This window comes from Pygocentrus nattereri, chromosome 8 (assembly GCF_015220715.1).
Source record: "Pygocentrus nattereri isolate fPygNat1 chromosome 8, fPygNat1.pri, whole genome shotgun sequence".
In the NCBI taxonomy this organism is placed as follows: domain Eukaryota; kingdom Metazoa; phylum Chordata; class Actinopteri; order Characiformes; family Serrasalmidae; genus Pygocentrus; species Pygocentrus nattereri.
In genome coordinates this window covers 3,905,076-3,932,164 of record NC_051218.1, presented here as the reverse complement: position 1 = coordinate 3,932,164, position 27,089 = coordinate 3,905,076, and the positions used below count along the sequence as shown (strand labels likewise).

Here is a 27,089-nt window from a genome sequence, read left to right as displayed (position 1 = left end):
ATTGACTTGCTTATATAGTTCTGCACTGTATCTGTAAACATGAACAAGCATACATCACATAGCTTTAAACAACAGTAGAAGCCTAAAATGTATGCTTGTGTCTTTTTTTTATCTTAAGAAAATGGAGAAATTCTTTAAATCCATCACTAAACTATTCCATTAAGTTGATGGATGTGAGATGTGTTGAACTTGCAGAGATCTGGCTGTCCACAAACAGCAACTGAAAGGTTTAGACTGTTACCAAGATACACTGTAGATGCTCATACTTATGATTAGCTCATAAACATTCATGCCCAAGGTCTGGACAAACATTTAGTTTGACGTGGTAAGATGCTATTCAGCCATATAGTGTTTTAAATTAAGATTTGTGCTTAAGGATCAGGTTTCTCTCTGTCTACATTTAAAAGAAAGTTATATAAAATGTTCTAAAAGTAAAGCATTTTGAGTTCTACATGATTTGAACTTGGTTTTTGTTTTTCCCCACAACAGGAGGCCCTTATCTGAGCCACTGGACCTGGTGGAAGGCCGGAGCCCGCAGGCAGATCCTCTTAGAGGTGCTACTTTGGCTCCTGTGACTGTGCTAGGCTCCCTGTCTCCAGGGTTCCCTCGTCGTGGAGTGTGTGAGTCTGGGGACCTGCTGGCTCCCAAATCCACCCGCCAGGATGGCTCATTTGCCGATTTTGGCAGTCCAAGCCCCTCTGTGGGACTCAGCCTCCGGTCTGTAGCTCCAGACCCAGCGCCAGCTGTGAAAAGCCTTGGAGCCCTACAACAAATCTGTGAGGAAGAAGAAGAGGAAGAAGAAGGGCATGGCGAAGTTCCACTTGCTCTGCAACCTAGCAAACCCAACTTAGTAGTGTCAGCAGAACCATCCTCACAATCTCACAGAGATTGTCTGGAATTAAAGACCCATGGGGGCCTGCGGCGGCTGAAAATAAGGGGGAAGTGTGGAATCCTGGCAGAAGAGGGGGAGCGTCAAGAGGAGGATGCGGAAAGTGGCACAGAAAAGACCTCCCAAGATTTAGCAACTAGCATCAGCAAAGCCACAGAGCAGCACAGAGTGGAGAACACCAGCAAACCGCCCAGAGAAGACGAGGAGAAGCCAGAGACTGAGGACACTAACCAAAGTGAGCCAACAAAGAAAAAGAAGGAAGACTGGGGGAATGCTACTGACCAGCTTAGCAAGGTTTCAGACAGAGCTGGAGCTGACAATGACCAGAATCTTCAGAAGTTAGACGTACTAGCACCTAGCCTTGGCGCCGTGCAATGTTGCTTGGGTCAGCGTGAGCCCTCCAAGGACACTCTAGAGGATAACAACAACACCCCTTCAAAGCCAAAGCTGCTGGACAAAGGTGTGATCTCTGCCCCTTGTAGCTCACCAAGATCCCTACCCAAGAACCACTGTGTGGACCTGGGTCCAGATGGGGTGGAGATGCGCAGGACGGGTGGGGAGGGTGAGAAGATGGAGGAGACCCAGACCAAACCTCAGCGAGGCCAGCGAGTATCCAGGGAAGCTGGCACAGACATCAAAAACAAGAACGTCAACCTGCGAGACCGCCTGTTGCAGTTCCCACTCTGCGAGAAAGCCCTGTCCTTCAACATTCAACCCACCTCCAAAGAAAAACTGCTTCCCTTTGCTCAGTATAACTGTTGTCACGTGCTATAGAAACAGACATTCTGAAAGAGAGAATGAGAGGGAATTTGAAAACCTCACCCTTTCCCAAATCGGCCCATTCCCAAATGGTGTGAAAGCCGTCCAAACCTTCGCCAGCATCAAATCAGCTTGTGGATCAAGTTCTTCTCATTCGTCCTCCCCTCTGAACCACCAGTAGTTTTTTAAAGACACGGCATGTGTCCTCCTCTCTTACTGTGACCTCAGAGATGCCCTGGCTACACACAGAAAGCGCCCAATCTACTTGATATACACCCGTAGCTCGCCCCACCCCTGACCCAGCATTCCCTGCTGCTTTGCTGTGTGGTGGTTAATCCCCCAGCGCTGCTGTGTATATAAACACCTGTATCTTCTGATGCCACTTGCTGTGTTGTGTGCTATCTCAGTGACCTTTATTAGAATTAGAGTATGTCTTGCCAGAGTAAGAGCCCCCTGTTTAATACAATCGCTTGTTGTTTTACACTGTAAGAGCAGAGCTTCACCTAAAAAGATGGCACATGTAGTGCAGACGTTAAAGAAATAGTTTGATCAAAGGCTCCCATGGAAAAAGGAAAATACTGCGATATGTTTTAATATATTCCAAAATATGAATAGAATACGTTTTGAATATATTACATTTTTGCATAAGCCAACTTGACTAGAATCGGTAGCACGGCGAAATCAACACACTGTGAACTGAGATACTAGTTTATCACTATGAGTATAATGTATACTGTAGAATGGGATGGCTGAACTATTTCTTTAATAGTGCTAAAAAACCCAGACAAAGCTTTTTCTAAAGGATCTGGCGAGGAAGTATGGAACTGCGCTAGATTTCCTAAAACTTCACAGCATCACAATTACCTTTTAACTATGTATTAGAGACCAAGTAACAATCAGGGTGGTGCTGGGAAACCTTTAGGAAAGTCTGGTTCAGTTTGCGGAGAACATACTTCAGTGCAGGATCTTTGTGAAGGTGCATGCCACTGGCCCTATGGCAACTGTGCCTGTTCCACTGGCCAGTGTTGGTGGGGTTTTAGTGGGGCCAGGATGCATGAGAGGTAGGCCAAGCATTTTGCTGTATGGGAGCATGCTACATTAGCACAGCTTAGAGTAGCATTAGCACCACACTAGCTGGGTTGACCAGGGAAAGGCTTGGAATTATATCTGTGATACATTTTTCCAAGGAAAAGGACTTGAACAGAGGTTATAGAGAGACTTTCTGTGAAAAGGACATTACCTGACAGGAGAAGACTGGTCTTCCTGAAGCTATGTTTTTTTGGGGATTTTTTTTTTTAAGTACTTATATTCTTGGGATTTTTATCATATCAGAGCCTTATTAAGGGTATGTTGGAAACATGGTGACAAGACTTCATATCATTCATTGTTTTTATTTTGAATTTTATTTTATTGTATTGTTACATAAGAGGACCTACTTGAGAGACTGAGACAGCTAGGTTGTATAATCTTGAACATAAATCTTGATTTTATTGTTTGGGTGCATCTTGACTGTTGAACAGGCAGTCTCTTGGTATAAGCTCTTGGACACGTCTGGTCATGTACAGTGTGTATATATTCTTTTCAGCATGTGTTATGTGTGTATATGCTATTAACATGACATGGTGTTTTGACCTAACATACCGTTTGATGAAACAAGCTCTTCCCCTCCTTGTCATGAGCTGTCTTACAGTGAAGGGAGAACAAAACATTCCCCTAAAGGAAAGTGAGATTGTGGAAAAGATGTTTAGATACACAAAAGCTTAATTTTGTCTGACAGTTGCAGAACTTTGTGTGTTAAATTAATGAGGCTAAGCTTAGTGCAAGTTTTCTCTTAATACAGCAGTGTTTTGGTCGTGGATAATTGCTATATTGCGTGAGCCTAAAACCACCAGGTCAGTAGGTCAATGTCAGCCACAAGTATTCCTCTAAATAGCCCAAATCCACATTGTCCAGGTAGCTTTACTAGTGGTGGCTATTGGTCCTCTGGTACTCTCAGTGACGTGTACGTGGCTGGTTACGTTTTCCTGAAGTATGAGGGATATAGATTCCTTTCACGCGTGATCAAATCAGTCTTGTGAGTTTACTATTTGATATGGCACAGCTGAAACACAGGTGCAAACAGATCACATTCGTGGCACACTGATAGCCTTTCATATAAACCACAGATAAGCTGGCCCAGAAGCAGCCTATGAACAGCGCAGTCAAATATGCTACAATGTACTAGGTGCTTTGAGGAGAACTTGCAGTAAGGGGTCAATACTGAATATGTCCAACAGCAACTGAAAGGTTCAGATTCTCTTAACAATATACACTGTAAATGCTCATTTATATGAACAAACCATAAATGTTCACGTCCAAGATCGGGACAAATATTTAGCTTGACCAGCGACATCAGCCATGTAATGTTTAAGACTAAGAGTTGTGCTTCAGGATCAGGTTTCCCTCTATCTGCACTCTTAAAAAGTTACAGAAAAGTGCTCCAAAGGTAAAGCATTTAAGATCTTCATCTTGGTGCTCAAAACTTTCAAAACACCATAGCTAGCTTTAAAAGTGGAGGTTCTTCAAGCTTTAAAAAAATGTTCTTCACATTTAATTTACGAAAAAAATTATTCTTTCAAAACTGTCAATTGACAAGTTGTTTAAGGAACCAAAAGTGGTTATTCAATGGTTATTTGTCTATCAGCCACCTTGATTGTTGAGTGCATCATAGAGAGCATTTTTTCACTTACATTTCCTTTAAAAAGAAATCCTAACAAACATTTTGTTTTTAACAAAGGGTAATGTTTTATTCAATTTCCAAAGATGATCATGTTTTACGGCATTTTTCTGATGCTCTTATTCGGAGCGACTTACAATTTGATCATTTTACACAGGTAGGCCAAGGTGGTGTTAGGAGTCTTGCCCAAGGACCCTTATTGGTATAGTGTAGGGTGTTTGCCCTGGTCGGGGATTGAACCCCAGTCTACAGTGTAGAAGGCAAAGGTGTTACCCACTACACTAACCAACCATGTGTTTAAAGAGTGACCCTGATCCTGTACTACAACTCAGTAGATGCTTTATGACTGTAGGTCTGCTGCAAATATCTGACTGTACATGAAAAACAACAAGCAGAAAGACTGTACAAGTCATGATCACCATTCTTTACTCACCCCTCACTTTTCTTATTTTTCATTTTCTCATTTAGCTTGAGTCTCCTGTTTACTGACCAGTTGCAACCACTCCACATGGGAGAATGACAGCTGGACATGTCTATAGTCCCATTGACCCTTATTAAATCTATGACTCTGTCTCAATGAGATTAATTTATTTTTGTATTTATTTATTAAAATGGATTAAACCAAATGAATGTTTGTGTATTGTGTTTTTTGACAACATACCAGGCGAACCAAGCTGTAAAAGTGTTTGGTTTTATTTATCATCAGTACAATGCTGTATAGCACAGTGACTCATTGCAACCCTGGTGTGATTTCATTTCTTATAATAGCTGCACTCTAAAGCACCCTTCAGCATTGCATGTATAATTTAGTGAAGGCAACGAATCACACATGCTAGACAACTGCATAATGTTAACTGAGGCTTCGTAAGGCAGATACTACTGTTAGCAAAACTTTTTGGTTGCTAGAAGATACAGTACAATAAAATCTTGAAATGTTGAATATAAACACTCGTCATACTTGATAAATGCACAGCATATAAGTGATGCAATTTGTCTTCCCTTGGGTGGTAAAAGCCTTCATTGTTCAGTGTAATTACCTATTACATATGTACCATTTCCTCATAAAAGTCAAGTTTGGTTTAAAATGAAAAAGAAAGTTAAAATACCACAGCTGAACAAAGATGTGGACGTATGCAAAGATTTATGCATTAATGAGCTAACTTCATATAAGCAAATGCTGCAGTATGGTAAGCACAGGTTTCCTTAATTGCACTGTATTTTTAGCTCACCAACTCATGTATCCAGCTTAGTTTACACTTCCCAACTCACTCTATTAGACACCCTTACCTTGTACATCTTCCACTCACTGAACAACCACTTCATGAGCTCCACCTACCATCATTAGTTTCTAACCACAGGACTGATGATCTTTTGTTGATTTTTTGCAAGGTGGAGCTACAAAAGAGGAGTTCCTAATAAAGTGGTCAGGAAGTGTATTTGCTCAGTTTCTTAAATATAAATAATAAGATCCCCTGATCTCGTAAATCTTATACCACAGTAATCCTCCAGAGGGAGACATCGAGTCCAATTTCTTAGGTTGATCCATACTGCCTTATGGCCATTGGCACTACCCTTTGAAACGCTGCACCTTGTGGTGCAACAGCAAGCTAAGTAAACTGTGGTTGAATGCGATGGCTTCGCAGGCAAGTAACACGACCACCTCTGTGTTTGTATTCTCATTCTCCATACAACTGGAATCAGGATTTCGCGGGACAAAGCTCAGAGACACTGGTTTTTTCCACTTTCTAGAAGAAAAATGCAGATTGACTTTTAGTCATCGTTGCAGCTTCTAACAAATAGCTTCTAACAAAAACATACTGTACACTTTATAAATGTTAAGCTTTAAATCCATTATAAAATGTAATTAATGTTGAAACTTGAACGAAATACATCATGCATAATCCATCATGAATCTAACTGAAATGAATGGAAACGGAATAAATTTACGTAAATGCATTTTTTTTGTAGCAGGGATTTCACACTTATATTATCTTAAAATATTTATTTTAAAAATATTTTAAACTAAATTTCACTTAACCTATACAAATTAATAATTTAAAGCCCTACAAAAGCATAAAACTGTAAAAGAGAACATTTATTCACATACAGTCCGATTAGTCATAAAACCAGGCATCCATATAAACAGGACACATTCTTTTCTAAAACACAAGTTTTAGTTTTAAGTGTGTTGGTACATGACTATGAATAGTTTCAGGAGGCCACCAACAAGCAGTCCTGGGAAAAAGTTGGCATTCTAGCAATACTTTATTTACTGTTAACTGTAGATCGTCTGTAGATGGACCAACCAACCATTAACTCAGCTGACCCTTCCCTAATTCTAGTCATAACACACACCTTAACCTTGAATCTACCTAATGAACCTAATAATCCTATAGCATTTATAATTGTCAAGTAGACAGTACTGAAAGATAGCAGGGAAATTGTGCTCATTTACTTGTGTTCGTCCTTATAAAAACACACCGACAGAATTTGATGCCACCGGATACTGTGTGACTTAAGTCAAGTGTACACTGTCATTCTAATGAACATACAACTAAGCTTGGTAGTGAATGAAGTTGTGCTCACACAGACAAGTGTTGCTGACACTGTTGTCATTTTTAAACACGCACAAACACAACCACAACCACTTCTTCAACGTGGGTGGAGACAAAGAGGCTAGCAAACCTGAGACATATATGCTGACTTTACTCGTTTTGACTAATAGAAGCTGTGAGGTATAAATGTTAAAACATTGATTTTTAAATTGTCTAAAACAGCCTGTAGAGACACCGCGCTGGCCTACTTATGTACATTATCACCTGTTTTTAGCTTCAGTGCACAGTATTATTTTTAACTTTTTTCTCTTGTTTGATTATTGTGTGTAGACAGAGCTGTTGGTATAGGCTGCGTTTCATGTAGCATGGACTGAGCATTTTCATACAGTCTGAGAATATCAGGCTTTGTTCGTACACGATGGCTTTAGAGGACATTCAACTAAAGCTTAATCAGCCATAGAAAAGACTCATAGAAGATATAAACTGGTGACATGAGCACTACACGTTATTATTAGCATGGTAATGCTTACCTTTTGGCTGACAGCTTTCATGGAGCAATATTCAATCTGTTCCCTCTTTATTCTGACCCAGTCCGGTTCATCAGGAATCATAAAGGCCAAAATGAGTTTCAGAAGGATCAGAACATGCTGAGAAAGCCAAACACATTTACAAGTTAAAACACTGGCATGGCATTAACATTAACAATCAACATTACTGCCGTCAACATTAATTAACTCATCCCCACTCTTTTTTACTCATTATTAATGGCATAGCATGACTTCAACTAATAATCTTAATCCTCACTGAATGAAATGCATTTTTCTAATCTGAATTCTCTGGTGGTTAATGAATAATGAAGGATTGTAGGTGCTGTAAATGCTCTATTATGGAATATATATATATATACACACGGAATATATTATATATATACATATATAATATATATATACACACATTATGTGTAACTCAGTAGACCTGCCAAGTCATGTAGGTGTTTGGACAATGTCACAGTTTTCAACTCCTTTGGCAAACAACAATGATAGACTGTAATGACTTCACTGGTGCTGCTTGTGGGTGCCGTGTATGTGTGTATGGTTGTGTGCATATGTGAATTTGAGTGTGCATGCACGTGAGAGCTCTAACCTCCACCATAACAGCGCAGATGACCACAGTAGCTGGACTGAGCCCAGCATCATCAGTAAGGGCTTGAACTCGAGGGGCCAGGAGCAGCAACCAGCAGTTTGACACAACAGATACAAACCCCAACACCTCAAAAGCTGCCTGCAAAATTTACATACACACACTTAGCTACAGCTGGATTTAACTGTGGAAGGACTACACAGCTGTCCTGAACTTATGCAGAGCCACACAATCAAGATTAACTAGCCTAACCAACAAAACTAAAATCATTCAACCAATAGACCTAATTATTTTTATACAGTCTATATAAAGACAGATTAACCATATGTTCACATCAGGAAATGACAAGTCGCTAATGTCGCCTGTTTTGGTAATGTTTGTCACTTGTGGGTGAGTTCCACTGACAACATATAGAAACTGTTTCCAGCAGGGACCAGGTGAAGTTAGTTGTGTCACTTTCTGACCGGCTTCTCGCACAGTGGACAGCAGTAACGTGTGACACTGTGCAGGCACCATAATGATGTAAATCCCCAGTGTGGGGTGTAAACAACCAGAGTTTTAAGCTAACAAAATATTATCTGCCATTCAGCACCACAGTATATTATTAAAATTTTTCATGCTTAAAACATGACATCAAACATATTTTAACGAAATCAGTTACTCCTTGCAGTAAGTATTATTATTATTATTACTATTATTGTATTATAATGAGCTTCTACGCCAAACATTACGATACAGTCTTTCTCATAGCTTTATTTACGGACATAGGAAAGCATTAAGCTTTATTGTGAAGCTAAAAAGTGAATGATAGGCCTGTGGATCAAAAGACAGTAAGTCTATTCCCTCTAGAAGACAACAGGGCCCTGATGGGAATCTAAATCGGCTGATGGGTGCATTTAATTCTGAGAAGTAAATGGAGTGATTCTCTCAAACGACCCTCTTGTGCCTCAGCAGCTCACCTCTGGTGGCACACTTTAACTGGCAACCACTGAGGGCTTGTTTGAGGCTGCCCTTGTTGTCACTTGTAGGAGTGTACACTGGCCAGCTACTGACAAGAAAATGTAAAAAAAATTCCAGTAGGAGCAAAAAAGTTCAGAGAACAGAGATGGGGACCTCAGACCATTGTCTCTGCGATTGGGTCCTTAGAATTTGTAAGAGCCAATCTTTTAGACTGTGGCTTTACCACATTTAAAAATCTCACTAGCTTGTCATGCTGTTACTGTTTTGCTTGTCACTTGTTGCTAACCCGCAGCTATAATTCACCTATGTACTTAGAAATGACTACCTGTCTATTGCTCTATTGTCTGCTAATGTGAACAAAGGGTGAGTCATCAAGTATTCACACGTATGCAGCCTTTGCTGGATCCATGGGTAGATTTTTCTAGTGTCCAACCTTGTAAGTTATATAAGAACACATATGGCCCCTTCCCATCTCACCTGCCACACCCCCATACCACTCTCAGGAGGTGAGAAGGGCTTTCTGAACAGGCGGCAGATTTTATAGGCATCTCCACGGATCTCAGTGATGTTATTCAGAAGCAGCAGCACAGCAGTGAGCGGATACACACATGAGAACAAACTCAGGTAACCAAACTGCACCAACAGCTCGATATACTCGGCAAACAGACCCTGAATATACACACATACACACAGATTGACAGAGGTCAAAGAAAAATAAATAAAGGAAAGAATGGCAGAGACCAATTTAAACATCTTAGTACAATTACAATATTACAAAATCCAGTGCTGACACTCTCACAGCTTTAGTGAATTGTGATGGACCAGGTGGAGAATCACGAGCATGAATTTTGGAATATTATAAGCAATTAATTATAAGCAATTCAGTATATTTTTTAATAATTCTGAGTTGTACCAAAATAATCCCATCAAATCATGGTTAAATTTGAGATTTCATGATGTACAGTCATGCCCTAAAGAACTGTATCTAATCATCGTCAGAGGTAAGAGATCTACACCCCTAATCATGGCTGGTCTCAGTGTACGTGACGAGCTCACAGGAAATGGGGGCAGGCTGCCCTCGGCCTGGAGATGATCAGCCTCTGGGTCATCCTCCTTCAGCTCCTTCTCTGCTGAGCCGTAGAAACGATCCACAATATATGGCACGAAAACTTCTGTGAACTGATTTACTGCCTGAGAGAGAATCAGCAGCGACGACAGCCTCTGTGTATGAGGGGGCATAATAAAGAAATATGCATAGAATATACAAATCAATAATATTGGGATTTCAAATTTTAACATCTTATTACAAACACAATATTACAAAATGCAGTGCTGAAACTCTCACAGCATCAGTGAATTGCGATGCGCCAGGCGGAGAGTCAAGTGCACTGACTTTGAATGTTATAAGCAATCAATTTTCAGTAATTCAGTATGTTTATAATTGATTCTGAATTGCACCAAAATAATCAAATCAAATCCAGGTCAAATTTGAGATCTCATGATGTACACAGTCATGCCCTACAGAACTGGGACCAACTGTTGTGAGGTGAAAGAAACTGTATACACCCCTAATCATGGATTTCATTATGCGTGTATATAGATTATATAAATGAGTAATATCAATAATCATTAAGTTCTGTCATTATGAAGCAGTGGTCTAGTACTGCACTTCAACCATTTTGCTTGCTATCAAATAATAACTATTATATATGAATATTAAACTGACGAATGATAAATACATTCACAATGCTGGACATGAAACATTAGCAAAATCTATGTTTAATGACTACAACTGTGGCAAACATTCAAAATGCACTTTTAGGTTGAACTATAATATGCACTATAAAACATTATTGATAAAACGTTATTGATAAAAAAGCCCTTTGCTCTCTGGAAAAAGACAACATTGTGCCTGTTATACATAATACTGTGCAAACCATTCAAACCATTGCTTTAAAGGGTTAATGTTATGCACATAGGGAAATGTGTCATATGCATGCAAAGCACTTGGCTCATCTTACCTTGCGTAGGAGGTTCAGGTCCTGTTTGAAGAAGGCGATGTGGAACAGCACAGCAAAGTTATTGAAAAAGGTGAACTACAGGGGAGAAAAAGAAAAAGAGAAATGAATTCATTTTGCTCTGTAAATGGCTCAACATATGCTTAACGCTGCTTTGGGATTTGCACTTTTCAGCATTACAAGTACACCTGATGCTTTAAGAGCATAACACCTGCTGTGGTTATATATACTACACTTAACAGACCTGAGAGAGAGAGAAAGAGAGAGAGCGCGAGAGAGAAGAAACACATCACAGGATCACAGACAAGATAAGGGGAAGCATCTCAGTAGCTGAAATAGCTTAGAGGCCTTTCACTTGCAAATCCTCTCTTTCTATCTGGAATATTATCCAAATGTGCCATATATTTTGTAGGGGTGAAAATGTTCAACAGGACGTTAGGAAGAAGAAAAGTTAGTTCACTTATTCTTATTTGTTCATTTTCAATGATACTGCACTACTGACTGAGGAGGTCACTTTAAAAGTATGACCTGTAGCAATTATGAGGTTTTAGCTGATGATTAATTACCACAGAAAATCATTTATGCTATGATCTCCTTTATTATTTTGTCTTTATTTATAACCACAGAAACAATCTGGTCTGTCTAAAAAGAAAATTATTTGACACTGAGAACCGCAAGAGAGTAAGAGCGAATTCTGAGAGGAGCACAGAAAGGATAGAAGAACAGAAAAGACAGAGGACAAAACAAATGAATGTGGGCAACAGAACTCACCACTAGAACTTTAAGGGTGTGATGATTCTGGTAGGATGATTCCTCTCTATGGTTCTCTGAGAAATGAGGGAAAGAGAGGATGTAGATGAGAAACACAAAACATTCTGTTTTCCTGGGGCGCTTCTGGCCATACTATCCCTGCTGTCAGCCTAAAGTACTGGCCACTGACTCTCTAATTATCCAATCAACAGCAAATCAAGTCTCTAGTTTTTATCGAACCCAAACCCTCTACTGTCTCTATCTGTCTATCAGTTCAGATCACTCTATTCAATGAGCATTACTGGTATCAATGAGCTTTACCATATATCTGTCACACCTTACTCCAGCCAACGCAGCTGTCTCAGACTACAGCCCCCAGAATCCCTCACTTCATCACATGACTCCAGACTCTACCTGATCCACTCAATGCTGTATTTCTTGTAATAATGCACACTTCTCCTTGTATATAATCATCCTGTTTTGTAACCACACTTTGTGAAGTATCGTCACCTTGTTGTACAAACCGAGCCTTTACCACATGTTTGTTATCTCCCTTTCGTGTATAACCTGTAATACGTTTAGGACCTTGATTTCTGCCTTACTCCTTTGCTCTGTTTTGGAATTCTGCTTCTCGACTCCTCGATCGATCTGTCTGTCTGTCTGTCTGTCTATCACAGAGGCACAGCTACATGGCTTGTATGGCTATATATAATTACAGTATTAACAATGCATTGTCAAAATAACAAAAATTAAGGCCTATTAGGGAATTAATTTGTCTCTTCCTTTCTCTCTGTTGTTCCCTTACTCCCTCTTACAATCAAATAAAACGATTCCACTTAATCAGAATGCACTGGCATTAATAACGTGCTTGTAGCCTAAACAGCTAAAAAAAGCAGTCTAGATTTTGGAACAAGCATGCTTATTGGCTCACAGATATTAAGACGACTAATTAGATATCAACACTTGGTATTCAACACAGAAAGAGATACTAGGTAGTATTGAACTAAATTGATTGGCACTATAAAGTGCACTTTGAGACCGAGTCCTTTTAGTGAACTGTCTAGAGTATTGCAACTGCAAGTCAGATTTTGCCTGCAATGAGTGAACAACAGGATCTTTCTCTCTCTCTCACCCCAATCTGTTAGTCGCTGTGCTACATTCCTGTAGATGTTCCCCAGCATGTTGGTGTAGACGATGTGAATAATGGAAGGCAGATACGACAGTATCGCTGTGATGATTGAGCCAGAGGCCTTATGGAAGCTGCTCATCACTGCCTCACAGTAGTAAAATCCCAGCATGCCGAGCACTACCAGGCCCAGGAACAGCAGTACAACTGGCAGCGACACCAGCCCCACCCTCACTTGCCTCTTCCAGTCCGGAAAGAGGGGCTCCAACCGGCCTGTCACAGGGTTGATCCCTAGATCACCCTGGAAACCTGGTCGTGGCTCCTGAATATGGAAATGGGGAATATGGTGATGATATTAATGACAAGACATGTTCACAGTACACAATAACTATCAAACACTACAATCACAATGTATGTTATTAACACATTATACAGCACGGCATCCAATTAAGCAGGACCAGTTATGCTCTTAGTATGGTCACGATCTTAACGCATAATTAAGGCAGTCACTAATACATCAGTCATTTATTATTTTGACAAGTCAACAAGTAATCATTGTTTTATACAACAGACTTAAATTATAATAACTATGCAGAGACTTCTTAACTGTCAAAGACTTGAGAGCCTTTAAAAAAACTAAGAAAGACTAGTAGCAGCATCATTGTATCTGCAAGTGTCTATAAATTCAATTCAATGCTTTTTACAACATTCTTAATGTCATTTGGAGCCTATTTACACCTTGCATTCACATGTTTTGTGTTCAGATCGTTATCTGGATGCACTTTGGCTGGATTCCTTTTAAACTTTTCATTAAAATGACTCCACCACTGTGACCAGATGTGATCTGATTTTACTCCTGTGTAAAAAATGGTACACCTTACTTTTGTTTACTTTTTTCCATTTTATGATACAATCGACAAGCTTGGTTTAGACACTTTCATCAGCTCAGAGTGGAAGAGGGCTCTTGGTTTGGGGAGCTTAATTATACACTCACCGCCCTAGCCAGCACTCAGCAGAATTCACCTCACGTAACTGCACAGATAACAAAAGCACGCTGTGTTTAAATGTGTTAAATGTGGTCAAGATGTCTCCGACCACCTCCGAATGTGGATCTGAAGGGGTTGATATGATCCGTTCACAATACGGCCTGTAGGTGTTTATGCCAGGCTTTAATTAGGGTCAAGTGTAATCTGAACATGATCCAATCACCAAAAACACATGTTGATGCAAGGTGTGAACAGGTGCTCTGAGAGTAAATGCTGCCCTGGGATCAATAATTTCATGAGGTTTTTAAATTTCATAATACAATGACAAACATGACAGCCAGTCTTGTTAATATACAGAGCAGCGTCTAAAATAAAAACAGTTACTTTAGAAGTAGCTTTTTGTTTATTTGTTTAAAAGAACTACAACAATGTTACTATCCTTTCAGCCCTCTACGTGATTCATCAGGCTATATTACATAATGTTCTGGTAATGTTAGTTAATGTTATCCAGCCCTAAATAGTTCATTACATTTTTCTAAAAAAAATGTATGCAGTAATAAACAAGATCAAAAGTTACTTCTGTATTTTGTGGTGACATGGACAAGCAGGACAAATAATTTCCTATTTCAGATATCTTCTAGAAAATGTTGCAGATGTAATTTGGTTGGGTCAGAGAAATAGATAATATTGACTGATCAAGCAAATGACCATGAACTGCTGCTGCGTTGTGTTTGGGGGAGGGGTATTCTTTTTCAGAAAGCTTTGCTGGGAGCAGAAAATATGTGATGTATGATAGAATGGATTATCCTCTTTCACAACTTTTTCTTTTTTTCCACTTGTGAATATTTTAAATCCAAACAGATTTCTTGCCTATTCGTCTTTACCATAATAACATTCGGCCGGTAATGGTCCATGTCTTCTCAGAAGTGTCTCCTGTGTAACTATGGAATTAGTCCATTAATACATATATTAATGGTAAAATTCAACCAACTCGATTTCTCCCACAATCTCCAGCAAACCTTTAAGGGTGGGGGGAGTAATATCATCAGATAATCATATCATCTTATTGCCCACATCTACCTGGAAACGTTCAGTCAGTGTAATGGACCCCCAGCGGTATGAGAGAGCTGCACTGCGTCGCTTCCACAGCTCCATGAACACGGTGGACCAGATCATGCTGAAAATAGCCTGCACCATCAGGCCACTGACCGGCTGGTCACTGTCCGCTTCTGGAGATTGAGGTATAGCCTCAGGAACAAAGGGGTCACCTTTATTCCCATCAGTAGACCCCCATTTGGGGAGGAAGAAAGTGACGAAGAGGCCAAGAACTGCAGGAGGAACTAAAGCCCACGTGTAGAAGTCTAAGAAGCTGAAGTAAAATGCGACGGAGCCGCCGAAGTAAGTATGAATGGAGTCTGAGGAGGAGAGAAAGAGAGAGACCTAAGCAATCACACAAACTGGCTTATGTGGTCCTGACATGGTCCGATACCCGTTTTAAAAGTGGACAAATCTATGTTGCACAGATTTAAAAAGTAGAAGCAGCAGTCATCTTTTGCATAGGTAATTAAAAAGACAGCAAGAGAGCATCCCAGGCCCTCCTGCAAAGGTTTATATGTCTCTCCTTACATTTTGTTTATAGCTCTCTTGTAGCTCACAATGGAAGTCACCCCACACCCTGACAGCTAAAATTAGCTAATTCACCTTATTTCACTATTTATCTGTTAATGTATAACTATAATTCATTAGGTAATTATATTCATTACTAAAAATGTCACTAATTATGTAATTATATAATTACATATAAATAATTGTGTAATGTAACTGAATTTTAGGCAAAATGACAAGAATATCTCTAGACTTCTAAGGGTAAAAAGAGGATTTCATCTGACTGATTCAAGTCTACAATGAAGGCATGATATCAATTTGATATAAATATGAAGTGAAGCTAACTGCGAGAAGGACAGGCAGTAAAAAATACAAAGTCAAAGTACACTGGTATAATGCAGGACAATCCAATCTAATTCAACAGCATGTGACCCTGAAATGCTGAGAACTCTTGCTGCAATCAAATGATCCTATAAAGTTTTTCATTTAACAATTCCATAAAGTATTCATAATGTGTCATAAACTGGCCCAGTGGCGTTAAACTGAAGTGGGTGTTCAGATGCAGACTGATTTGAATAAGCAGAAAAAGAGGGGTGTCCATTAATGGCTGCTTTTCATGTTATGAAGAGAATGTGTATGTCCTTGTGTGTGTAGGTGTGTTTTTCTGTCAGTATTTGCATGTGTGTGCGTGCAGTGGGTATATAAATTTGTGTGTGTGTGCGGGTTTAAATATGTGAGCCAAAGTGTTGACTAAATGTGTGTAAATGTGGAGCATGAGAGTGTATTCCAGACACGAAAACTCATGAGTGGAGAAAAATGTGAGATCAGTTCAGCGAAGCCATTTCAAAGGCCATTCTAAAAACACTGCTCATCATTTTGTGTTATACTGGCTCCACAGAGGCACATTGAGACCCCAATTATAATCACTTAAGTAATTTGTAGACAGTTGCAAAGTTCTCCCAGCAGTTATGATAGTTCATATATATTAGCATGAACATCAACAAAAACTATATGAAAGTTATGTAATGATCATTTATGCATAGCAAAGTTTTTGCATCATTCAAAAGCTACTAAATAAAGAAGTGAAAATATGCAAATGAAGCCAACTTCACTGCTCACAAAACAGGACTCAGTAACATGATCAAAGTTCTGACAGGCCCACAAAAATAAAATGCCACAGCTGTGGGATGGCCAAATAATGAATGTGAACTGCTGCTGTGCTGTTGCTGTCCTCTCTCTGAATTCTCTACTGGCACTTAAACCCCTCTTTCACAAAACTAAAAACACGTTCATTAAAAACGGCAGTGTTCACTGAAAGGCGTGACTTTGCATGTATAGCATTTATACATAACTCACCTCTTGTGGTTGTCTGTGTGTGTATGAGAGTGTGTACCTAAAGGCTGTCCCCACAGGCGTTTCTGAGAGTACCACTCTCGTCCAAGAGCTTGTAGCTTCTTCTCATCACGTAGGGGGAAAACATCCAAGATTACCCTAACTTTCTGCAGCTTTTGAACTACAGCATAGAGAAAAGGTGAGAATGAAAGAGAGAAAAGAGAGAGAGGGGAAGTATTAAGATGTGCAAGTGTTTGAGCTTGACCATACAAAATACACACAAATATGCTGCTTTTTGAATGGTTGTTAATTACAGTTCATGCTCAAAAAGCCATATTAAGTTGAATCTCAGAAAGGGAGATCAGCATGTTAGGTTCAAAGAGGATGACTAAGCAATTCAGAAAGAGAGAGACAGAGAGGGAGGAAGAGAGCGATGCCTGCTGGCCACTCACAGCGGTTACATATACACACACCCTGTCTCTTTTTCTAAGCTACAATTCTGCAAGGATTTACTGGCATGAAGTCATATTTTTGCCAAAGTAATTAACGATGAACATAGACAGGAGAAAGAAAAACACAAATAGAGAGAGAAAAGTTGATGACAGGTTATTTGTTACTAATTGTAAATACTTGAGGGAACTGCTCTGATTGGCTGCTCTATACTGTGCCTCATTTAAAAAGTCAAGAGTGAACATACTACAGTGTACTATTCAAACAGTAAGGCGAATTCAGTTTTCCATCATTTATTTGCATTTAACTTGTTTACTCTAGAAGTCTACTTATGTCATTTATGTATCAAAAGCAGTGATCATTTCTACCTCTTTTCCCTTAGTATTAAACAGGCTTCTTCTGTCACTATGCCTTTAAGACTGATATATGTATATGACATGTATATGACCTGAATAGCATGTATATAACATGTATATAGCTGAATAGGTGGATTTAGGTAGGTGGTCTGATTTTTCATCATAACATAACAAAAGCAATGAATTAATTTGCTGTTTTTGCAGCTTAGTGTCTATAGATATATGGAGTATACTGACAATACTGACCATACTATACTTTGCCTCACTTGGCTCTCTGTTTCTGCTGTAACACACATACACACACTGTAACTCACAGATGTTCTGTCTGGATTTGAGGACGCCCTTGTCTCCCGCTATTCCAGGGATGCGTTGGTCCCTCACGGCTCTCATGGACTCCAGCTGATATTTAACTATGTACTGTCGCTGTGCCAGAGTCAGAAACTTCTGCATGTCATCTACAAACAGAACACACAAATAGCCACGTTTTACAATATAAACAGAACATGACGCTGGTTTACTGGAGTGGAAACGTCTCATACTGTAAACCTAATTTATGAGTTCTTTTTCCCTAGACACATGCATACATATACTAGATATCTCATTATATGCAGTAAACATAATACGCCCATTTAGAAACTGTCGGCTCAATATATCTGCATTCATTAGGACAAAAGTTAACAGACCAAACCAGGCTTAGCACCATTACTCAGAAAGGCTTATTTGTCATGTTTTTATCCAAATCTACTCTTGTATAGCCTTGGGAGCATCTAGGAATTATATGACTAAATCGAACTCATGGAACCAGCCATTAGCTGGGAATTTGCCATCAACATTCTGACCCCATAGTGAAGTTCTCTATTTACTGATCTACACCACATGCTGTGGATATCATTTGTATTCTAAAACACGTGTTGTGGTATAAGCCCAGTTATTGTGGCTGTTTGCTGTATCAGTGCCAACATCTCCATTCTGGCCATCACAGCACTGCAGAGAGAATACAGTTAGCAGCAGCTCCACCCCTTTCAGTCTTATCAGCTTTGCTGCATAACAAAATCCCCAGGTTTAAAAATCCATCACTGCACCCCACAATGAAAAGTATATTTATTAGAGTAACTTTGTTATCAAAGCCAGTTAAATAACTTATTTACTTCATTTTTTTCTAAAAATGCTGAAACAATATCACATACATGGGAAGTAGCAAATTTAATATCATAAATTTGCAAAACAATGGAAAACTGAAGAAACGCAACATAAGCCAGCTCAACAATGGACGTCATTAACATCTACAGTGCGACATAAACATCTACAGTATTCACTTATGTTCTGCTGTATACAAATCAACAACGTACAAGTGAGTTAAACACGAAATAAGCCTCCTCACCAACACTGCTGAAGTTGTCAAGGTCATTAAAGGAGAAAGTGATCATGTTTCCGTCTTTATCAGCCTTGCAGAGACCCAGGTCCTCTGTGGCCTTCAGTAGGGTGCAGCGAGGGGCCGCCACCACAATACGGCCCCAAGAGGCATCCTCACCAGGGTGGGCCAACAATCCTGCTCCTAACAAGCACAAATGTCAATTAGCTTCCATTTCCTATCTGATAGACCATCTAAAATTCAACTACATTATGTAACTCTGACAAGAGACTGCTATTATATAATGTAATAAGTATAACTATATATAAATTGTTACATCTTTTTCAGTGTAAATTAATTTTCAGAAGTTACAGAAACATGTAATAAAAGTCTGAAGCAGCCACCAGGTCATGGTCACTATGGGGGATAAAGAATAACAGCATATGATCCAGACATTAGGCATTTCAGGGTTATGAACAATAGACTTATACATAACATAACTAAGTACAGAGTGATAGCTTGTGATATCGCTGTATTAAACTGTGACACTGTTACACTGTTACTTTACACTTTTAATTTATGGCATTTGGCAGACATTCCTAGCCAATGATTTACAGACATGTGTGATGTCTTCCTCACGCTAGCACAAATAGGGAAGAGTTTAAAGAGTCTATGGAAGTAGGCTGCACAGGTAAAAACAGTAGCAGCAGCCATCCTGAAGCTTGAATTTTGTCTGTAAACTTTTCAGATTACACTATGTCAGAAAACACATATGCAAGTCTATTTGAGATTACTTAACAACTCTACACCATGTGAGGCAAGACTATGATAATTAGACATGCAGTTTGGCTGATGCCAATGGTGGAACATGAGTGTCCCTGATAAAGCTAACTGGAGCAGGTTAAACTTCCCTTAGCTTTGCAGCTCCAGTGCAAAATTAAAGACAATAACTTAACACACAGAGACCTACAAACAGACGTACACTACACCTACAAACATGCCACAGCTCGTGGACAACCTTTAGGGTAACTGTAAAATTGTATAAATTTAGTTTTCACCAAAATATTACTTTAATCTACCTATTACATGCACCAGTTAACAAAGAAACAGATATTATGCAATGTTATATATAATATTAGTACTGCTAGTGATTTTGCTGTCAGTATTGCTGAGCTGAACATTATGCCTATTATTTTGCAGCTGTAGATTCTTCTCACCTCCAGACTTCTGATTTGCTGAGATCATGGCCATGAGCCACTGCTTGGTGTTGGGCTGGACATTGTCAGCCAGCTGGATCAGAACCAGTGGCTCTACCTGGGCTGAAATGCAGCAGGGGCAGCTAACCTTAGACCAAGACTCAGGCCCCACCGCCTGTGCCAGGCCACAGATGCCCTCCTGTGGCTTTGGAGACGACATGGTCTCCCTGTGGAAGGCCAGCATAAATAAAGAGGAAATAAGAGAAGATTAAGGCTTTTTTGTAAAGCACTTTAACCTGCTACTGGTATGAAAAGTGCTCGAAAAAATTATAATAATAAATGATAAAATAATAAAACAATAATAATAGAATCATGTAAATATTTTGTTTTACATTGTACAAAAGCAATAATCTGTTTTTCATTCTGTTAACTTTTTATTTATAGTTCAATGAACTCAAAAGTTAAAGGCAATGAGATTAATTACTCTTAAGTTATAACACTGAATCATTTTTTACAATGTGATACAGTTTATTTGACTTTTTCTGAACCTTTTTTTTAAATCACCCGTAATCCTTATTCCTTTATTGTATTTTTTATTAACTGTATCTACAACTGATTTGTTTGTTTTTTCTTAGCCTTTCTGGATTTTTGGCAACATAAAAATAAATTTATTTAGCCTAATTGATTGATTTAGCCTAATTTAGGACATGCTACTACTGACAGGCCAGGTTTTAGTTCTATATAACACTGAATATTAGCCATGCTTATCAAAAATACTAAACATATTATATGTAGATATGTATATATAGCATGGATTCTCAGCACAGAATGGCACTGATATGGTTGGGTGTGGGTGGGTGTGTGTGTTTTAGGGGATAACAAATTATGCAGAAAAACAGAATCTGTAATTGTAGAACTACAAACCTATATGGTAAGTGGACCACCACTTTTAGTGAGTGCAGACACAAGGAATATGCACCTAATGAAGTGACCGGTGAGTACACTGCATTCATTTTGAATGATGTATATATTAGAATGAACCCATTTAAGACCAAGGACTACGATGAGGAAGTAGTCCTGTGCTCAGTGAATCTCTAAGAACCACTCTGACAAAGAAGATGTGAAAATTCCTGTACATGCACGAATGGGTTAAGTAAACTCAGCGTTACCTCTAGTGTGTGTAAAGAAGCAAATGTGTCTACAAAGCGAGAAAGGGTGGAAAAACAAGACTGTCCCAGAGCAGCATTTGCGTTTGAAGAGAGATTCTCAGATCAGTTTACATAACACTTAATAGGGAACGTGGAGATCAGGGAGGAATGAGAAACAGTAGAGCTTCTGTAGAACACACGTTAGTGGGAGTGTATCACATTTCTGGTCTTTTATGAGTTTCGTTGGTGGGCATGGTCTGTGTGAGTGTTTACAGAAGATGTTTACCACCCACAACAGAACACATTTATCACCCTCAGCGAAGGCGAAAAGAAATCAGGAAGACGATAACACAGAGAGAAAGAGAGAGAGAGAAGAAAGAGAGAGAAACAGCACTCTACCTACTGGGACTGTGCACGCCTGTTGGAGTTTTGCTCGTGTTTTGGATGACCACACTACTCCTCCTCCACTGTTTTCTGAAAGCAAAGGATGAGATCAGCTCCTCACAAACACACACACAATACTGCACACCTACGCTCACGTAACACACACACAAAAAACACATAAACACACTTTTCCCCTCAATCTCCGTGCGGAAGCAGACGGCAGCAGGGCCCACAGCAGGAATGCACTGCGTTTTCTCCTCCCTGGCTGAAGGGTGGGGAGCGCCAGCTTCATTTTTTCATTTTTTTTTCTGCTGACAGCGTCCTGGCCACAGAACTCCTGCTGGGTCCTACTGCCTGCCACTTCGCCGCAAAACACAGCAGCAGCTCTTTATAAGCCATTTTAATAGGAACATCTGGGAGCTTATTTATGCAGCTGTGAACTAATAAACAGTAGTACAGCAGACACTCAAATTCACATACGACAATCTATAATAATAAAATACAACACAATTAAAATATAATTTAGCCCAATTGATCATTTTATAACTTTTACCTGATTTCTATAAGGATGATAAAATAAAATTAATATAGTATACTAATACATTACATTAAATGTAGCGATAAATTAGAATGTAATTATAATTAAATTCTGTGTTTATTTTAGTGTAATTGTATTGTGGCTTCTCTGAATTAATATTTGTATTCATATATATCAATATATAATTTCATATATATCAATATATAATTTTAATCACAATAAAATAATGAACAATGGACAAAATAATAACTATAGGATAAAAATGAACATTTACATTAATAATGTAGAAAAGGTGAAGCACAACAGCATTAGTCCAGTGATATGTTACTGAACAGTCTGCTTGCTGCTGAATGTGGGTGTGTAATGAGGGTTAATATGTGTTTACTATACCGTTAGGGGTCATAAACTGCTCTTAAATCTGGTGGACAGTCTTTCAATGCAGCACCTGACGAACAGGACAGTTTGCATGCGTTCACTGGTGTATGATGGCTCTTCACACACTTCAGAGTGATGCCTTTTTTTCAGGATGCTGCTGGTGTTTGTGTTTTGGGTCAATTTCTCAGAGGCCTGAAGTGCCAGGAAGCTAAAACAAGCCAGAAGTTTCCACTGCTGCTCCATCAACACTGAACAGGATTCTGTTTCTTCGGATGTCAATGACCAGGCTACAGCTGAGTCACTCATCTTCACACTCAAGCTCCTGTACGAACCTTCATCATATTGCTGACTGGTGCAGCCAGAATTTCCACTGTAGAGCTGGATATGGTTGTTGCATTTTAGGTCAGCAGATGTCCTATGTAAGGGTGAGATATTATTAAAAAATAAACATTCATAACAGTGAACAGAAATGTACAATACTGCCTTGCTCTCTTCCAAGGATCTCTCATTTTAAGGCCGTCCATTCTCCTCAATAAATTTGTTTTGTTTTGGTTTTTTGTGATTGTTGCGGACTAAAACGTTTTGTTTTGCAGCAGCTTTTTCTCAAACTTTGTGGCAGCACTTTATTTTAAGGGCTGTGGCAGGCTGCAATAAAACTTAGTTTTTGGTCCATGAAAATGTTGCACAACCCTTTGCCAGTACTTTGCCTTGTTTTAACTGAAATATTTGTTGCCAAACATGAACTTTGCATTATCTATGGCTCCAAAGCAAAATAACGGACAATAAATGCCATAATTGTGAAAAGATTTTTCAATGATTGACACGTTTAATGCAAAAGTCATGCAATGATTGGCTGAATCTCTAATTTGCGACGAAAAACTCCCGACAGACCAAACAAGGCTGTATACATCCAGCAAAAAAATTAGCTATTTCTGTCAAAAACCATGCATTATAATCATGTGCTCTGCCAATCAGTGATTAATAAAAGTGATGTGCAAGCTGTAAATGAGTAAATTGTGATTTGTAATAGCAACATGAACATTGCAAAGATGTAAGTTAGGATTCCTAATTGTAATTTTGGCTTTTTCAAAAGGACTCAAGAAACTTAGATTACAACCACACATGCAGATTTTATTACAGATAATGGATTTACTGTTCATTAACTTATTATCTCAACAGTGATTCCCAGAACCATGATATCTAAACAGATTGATTAGATGATATCTAAACAGGTCTTCAGATTGATTGAGTTTGTGTTGTATTCGGTTCAGTAGAGGACCTTTCTGAAAATTATTCTATATAGCACCAACAAGGGTTCTTCTATTGTTAAGCTTGACATCATAACAACAGAAGAACCCTCTTTGGTGCTACACAGAACCATACAAAACACATTCTCCATCAATGTGAAGGACAATTTCACCATGCTAAGAACTTTCAGCATGAAACTGCTCTATAACTACAGACGTCATGGTTCTAAATAAACCATTCCCTTTTCTAGAGTGTACTTCTAGAATGTTTAATGCTCCCATACATTTAAGCATTAAATACATACATTAAGCTCTCATACATTTAAGCTCCCATACATTTAAGCATTAATACATTTAAGCATATTTACAGATTACAGTCTTCACAGAGACACTGAATCGAGACACCATGTTGGGTTATCTCATCAAAGATCTAACTTTAGTCCGCTCAGCGCTTGATCCGCATGCAGCAAACGTTATTCAAATGTATGTGGTTAAGGTAGTTTCATGCACTTCTGTTTAGGTTTCGTCCAAGTGAACTAACCCTACCTACCTCGAGGTACAGAGAGATCCAGCTGGTTTATGAACCCATGGATGTTGCTTAACCTAAGAAGCTTGCTAGATATCTTAACATATCTGTTACTGAAAAGGCAGCCCAACTTACATTTTTATCATAAATGTTACTCTACAGTCTAACTACACTTCATTAAGCCACAATTAAACATTTTGGGGAATTACTTGGTATAACCTTGCTATTACACCACCCTGCTTCATACACACAAATAAAAAAAAAAACGACTTACCGTTTAGCTTTAATTTACCTCAGTGTTAGCGAGCTAACGTTAGTCTAGCCAGCTAACCTGACTGACTCGGGGTTAAGATGAATAAATATGAGCTACACTCGCTCATTTTTATTTATCAGACTTACAATTGACGACACGTCACGTTTAACACGACTCAAGGCACTAAAAGTGAGACTAACTATTAGGAAAGCATGAGATATACAGCCGTTTTTCACTCAGGAGTAGCTCCTCTGCTAACCACCGGTTCCAGCAGCCGTTAATTTTCCGTTAAATTTTAAATTTAAAATTTGAGTGTGACTGCGCGTGCGTGGGGGCAGCAGTGCAGCAGGCAATTAAGCGGCTAAGCTAACCAGAGCCAGTTTAAACTTATGCAGTCAAAAAGATGGTTCTTAAGGGGATCTTTAGTAATGGTTCTATTTAGAACCATAAGTTCTTTGTAGAATGTTTTCACGCTCAAATGGTACTTTGTATGTTTAAATGGACGTTTAGACTGAATGAGAATGTGTTGTATATGGAACCTCTTTGACAGTGGTTCTATATAGCACCAGCAAGGGTTCTTCTACTGTTACAAGCTTGACCAGTTAACATGTTTGGTTCTATGTGGAACCATTCCCCGTCAAACTGAAGAACAATTTTACCATGGTTAAGTAGTTCTCCAGAGTGACGAAAGCTCTCAGAAATAAAGGTAGTAAACTGTCACTGTGGTGGTACCCCCAAAGGTACGTCTCAATACCTTTAGTCAGGGAACCTAACTGTACTATAATCCATTTAAATGATCTGTTCAAAGCTGTACTGACTCCACACACCCTGTCTCGCCTCCAGGACTTTTACTTTACTGTTCTGTTTTAAAACATTCGGTTATCAACATATAAAATATGTACTTTTCACCTGGGAAAAACGTATTTAGGGCAGGCAAACGGACCTTAAAACACCTGTTGTACCTTTGAGGGAACATTTACTTTGTTTGTACCTTGAGGAACAAAAAATGTACCTTCACAGAACTTTCAGCTAGTACAGCGTAGTAAAGGCATTTATTCGAACTATGAGTTCTTTACAGAGCCATTTCATGCTTAAATGTTTCTCTGCATGGTGAAATGCTTCTTCAGATTGATGGAGAATGTGTTACATATGGTTCTACACAGAACCCCATTCAGAAAATGGTTCTATATAGCACCAGGTAGGGTTCTTATATTGTTACAATTGAACAATCCTTTTGGTGCTGTATAGGTCCACAACACATTCAACACATTCTTCACTGTTAGTTCTGTGCAGGTACATTTTTCATTGATCAAGGTACAAACAATGTAAGTGTTCCCTCAAAGTTGCAGTAGTGGTGTTAAGGTCCAGTTGAGAACCTTTAATTTTTCCCGGTGAAAAATACATATTCATAACTTTCCTTATCCTAATGTTCTGAAACAGAACAGCCTGGAGGCGAGACTGGGGGTATGGATTCAGTACAGTTTAGAAAATATCATTTCAATGGATTGTGGTACAATTTTGTTCAAAGACTAAATGCACTGAGATGAACCCTTGAGGGTCCCACCCCAGAGACAAGAGGGGAACGGCCCCAGTAACAGTGCCTTTTTTCCTGAGGCCTTTATGTGAAACGTTATGCTTCTTAATATTTTTTTAATGGGGAGGCCTGGCAACTTAAGATTTGTGCAAAATTCACTATTTGTACTCAACAACGTGTTACAACGTGTGTTAATTTCAAAATGATGAATGAAATTGTTGCTTTATGGCAACTCCCTCAGCTTTTCTCTCATTTTCACATCATTTACCTTCCAAGCAGATGTTTGTATCGATAAGATTATTTTTATACTTTCTATATGCTCAAAAACATTTTTGCATGTGTTTTTCCATGCTTGGATGATGAATGTGGATGTGTCCTTTGGCAATGTAAAGGTTTACTCACAGTGTATGCATGTATTACAGACTGCAATTCTGTCGCACTTTCCCACCAAAATGGAAAGTAAATGCAAAATACAACAGAAATGTAATATTTGTATTAATAATACCATTTTTAATAAGAAAAAAAAATAAAACCCTTTTTTTTCCATGTGTAGCAGAGCTAATTAACAGAGCTAATAACCTGGCAGCTCAATGCAGATGACCAGTGACCTCAGTGTCCAGCAGAAGCCTTTAGGGGGCGCCAGAGATTAGCTCCTCTCTCCTGGCCTGTCCACTCCAATGCAGTGTCCTAAGGGCTGAGATGCACTTTATGATCCCATTAATACTCTAGACTAGGGATGGTGGTGCGTTGAAGCCAAAGTTATAATCAATTCAAAACAAAACCACAAACAACAGCTAATGTTTATACGGGCTTCAAGCAGCACTGGAAAAAATGCTAATGCTAATTCCCTCTACTGAAGTGTTTTGGAGAAACACACAGTAAAACACACGAAGCC

General features: G+C 39.0%; 2 protein-coding genes across 4 annotated transcripts in view; one reads left to right on the top strand and one right to left on the bottom strand.

The window, feature by feature from the left end:
• Positions 1-4,990, top strand: part of snrkb (SNF related kinase b) — a 43,934-nt gene extending 38,944 nt beyond the window's left edge. The window contains exon 6 of the mRNA XM_017685870.2: positions 490-4,990. Coding sequence (XP_017541359.1) covers positions 490-1,663 — 1,174 coding nt within the window. The 3' untranslated portion in view covers positions 1,664-4,990. The remainder of the gene's footprint in view (positions 1-489) is intronic.
• A 51-nt stretch (positions 4,991-5,041) lies between these two features.
• Positions 5,042-22,027, bottom strand: ano10b (anoctamin 10b). Of its 3 annotated transcripts, none has more exons than XM_017685872.2 (15): positions 21,909-22,027; positions 21,737-21,811; positions 20,211-20,416; positions 19,024-19,197; positions 17,957-18,097; positions 16,898-17,017; positions 14,980-15,314; positions 12,920-13,235; positions 11,809-11,864; positions 11,041-11,115; positions 10,076-10,240; positions 9,497-9,688; positions 8,063-8,200; positions 7,450-7,566; positions 5,042-6,109 (listed from the first exon to the last, which is right to left on the bottom strand). In XM_017685872.2, exons 3-15 carry the CDS (start codon positions 20,407-20,409, stop codon positions 6,062-6,064), a joined length of 2,076 nt encoding a protein of 691 aa, XP_017541361.1. In that variant the 5' UTR covers positions 20,410-20,416; positions 21,737-21,811; positions 21,909-22,027; the 3' UTR covers positions 5,042-6,061. The 3 variants fall into 3 exon arrangements, with proteins under 3 accessions (XP_017541361.1, XP_037396184.1, XP_017541360.1); XM_037540287.1 differs by having other exon boundaries at positions 20,211-20,427; positions 21,741-21,811; XM_017685871.2 differs by having other exon boundaries at positions 21,741-21,811.
• Between the last annotated feature and the right edge of the window lie 5,062 nt (positions 22,028-27,089).

Coding starts and splice junctions, on each gene's coding strand:
- ano10b (XM_017685872.2), bottom strand. CDS start 20,409: ATGTCGTCTCCAAAGCCACAGGAGGGCATCTGTGGCCTGGCACAGGCG. Junction 11,865..12,919: donor ACAGCGACTAACAGATTGGG/GTGAGAGAGAGA, acceptor CTCATTTCTCAG/AGAACCATAGAGAGGAATCA. Junction 8,201..9,496: donor GTGGTATGGGGGTGTGGCAG/GTGAGATGGGAA, acceptor TAAATTTTGCAG/GCAGCTTTTGAGGTGTTGGG.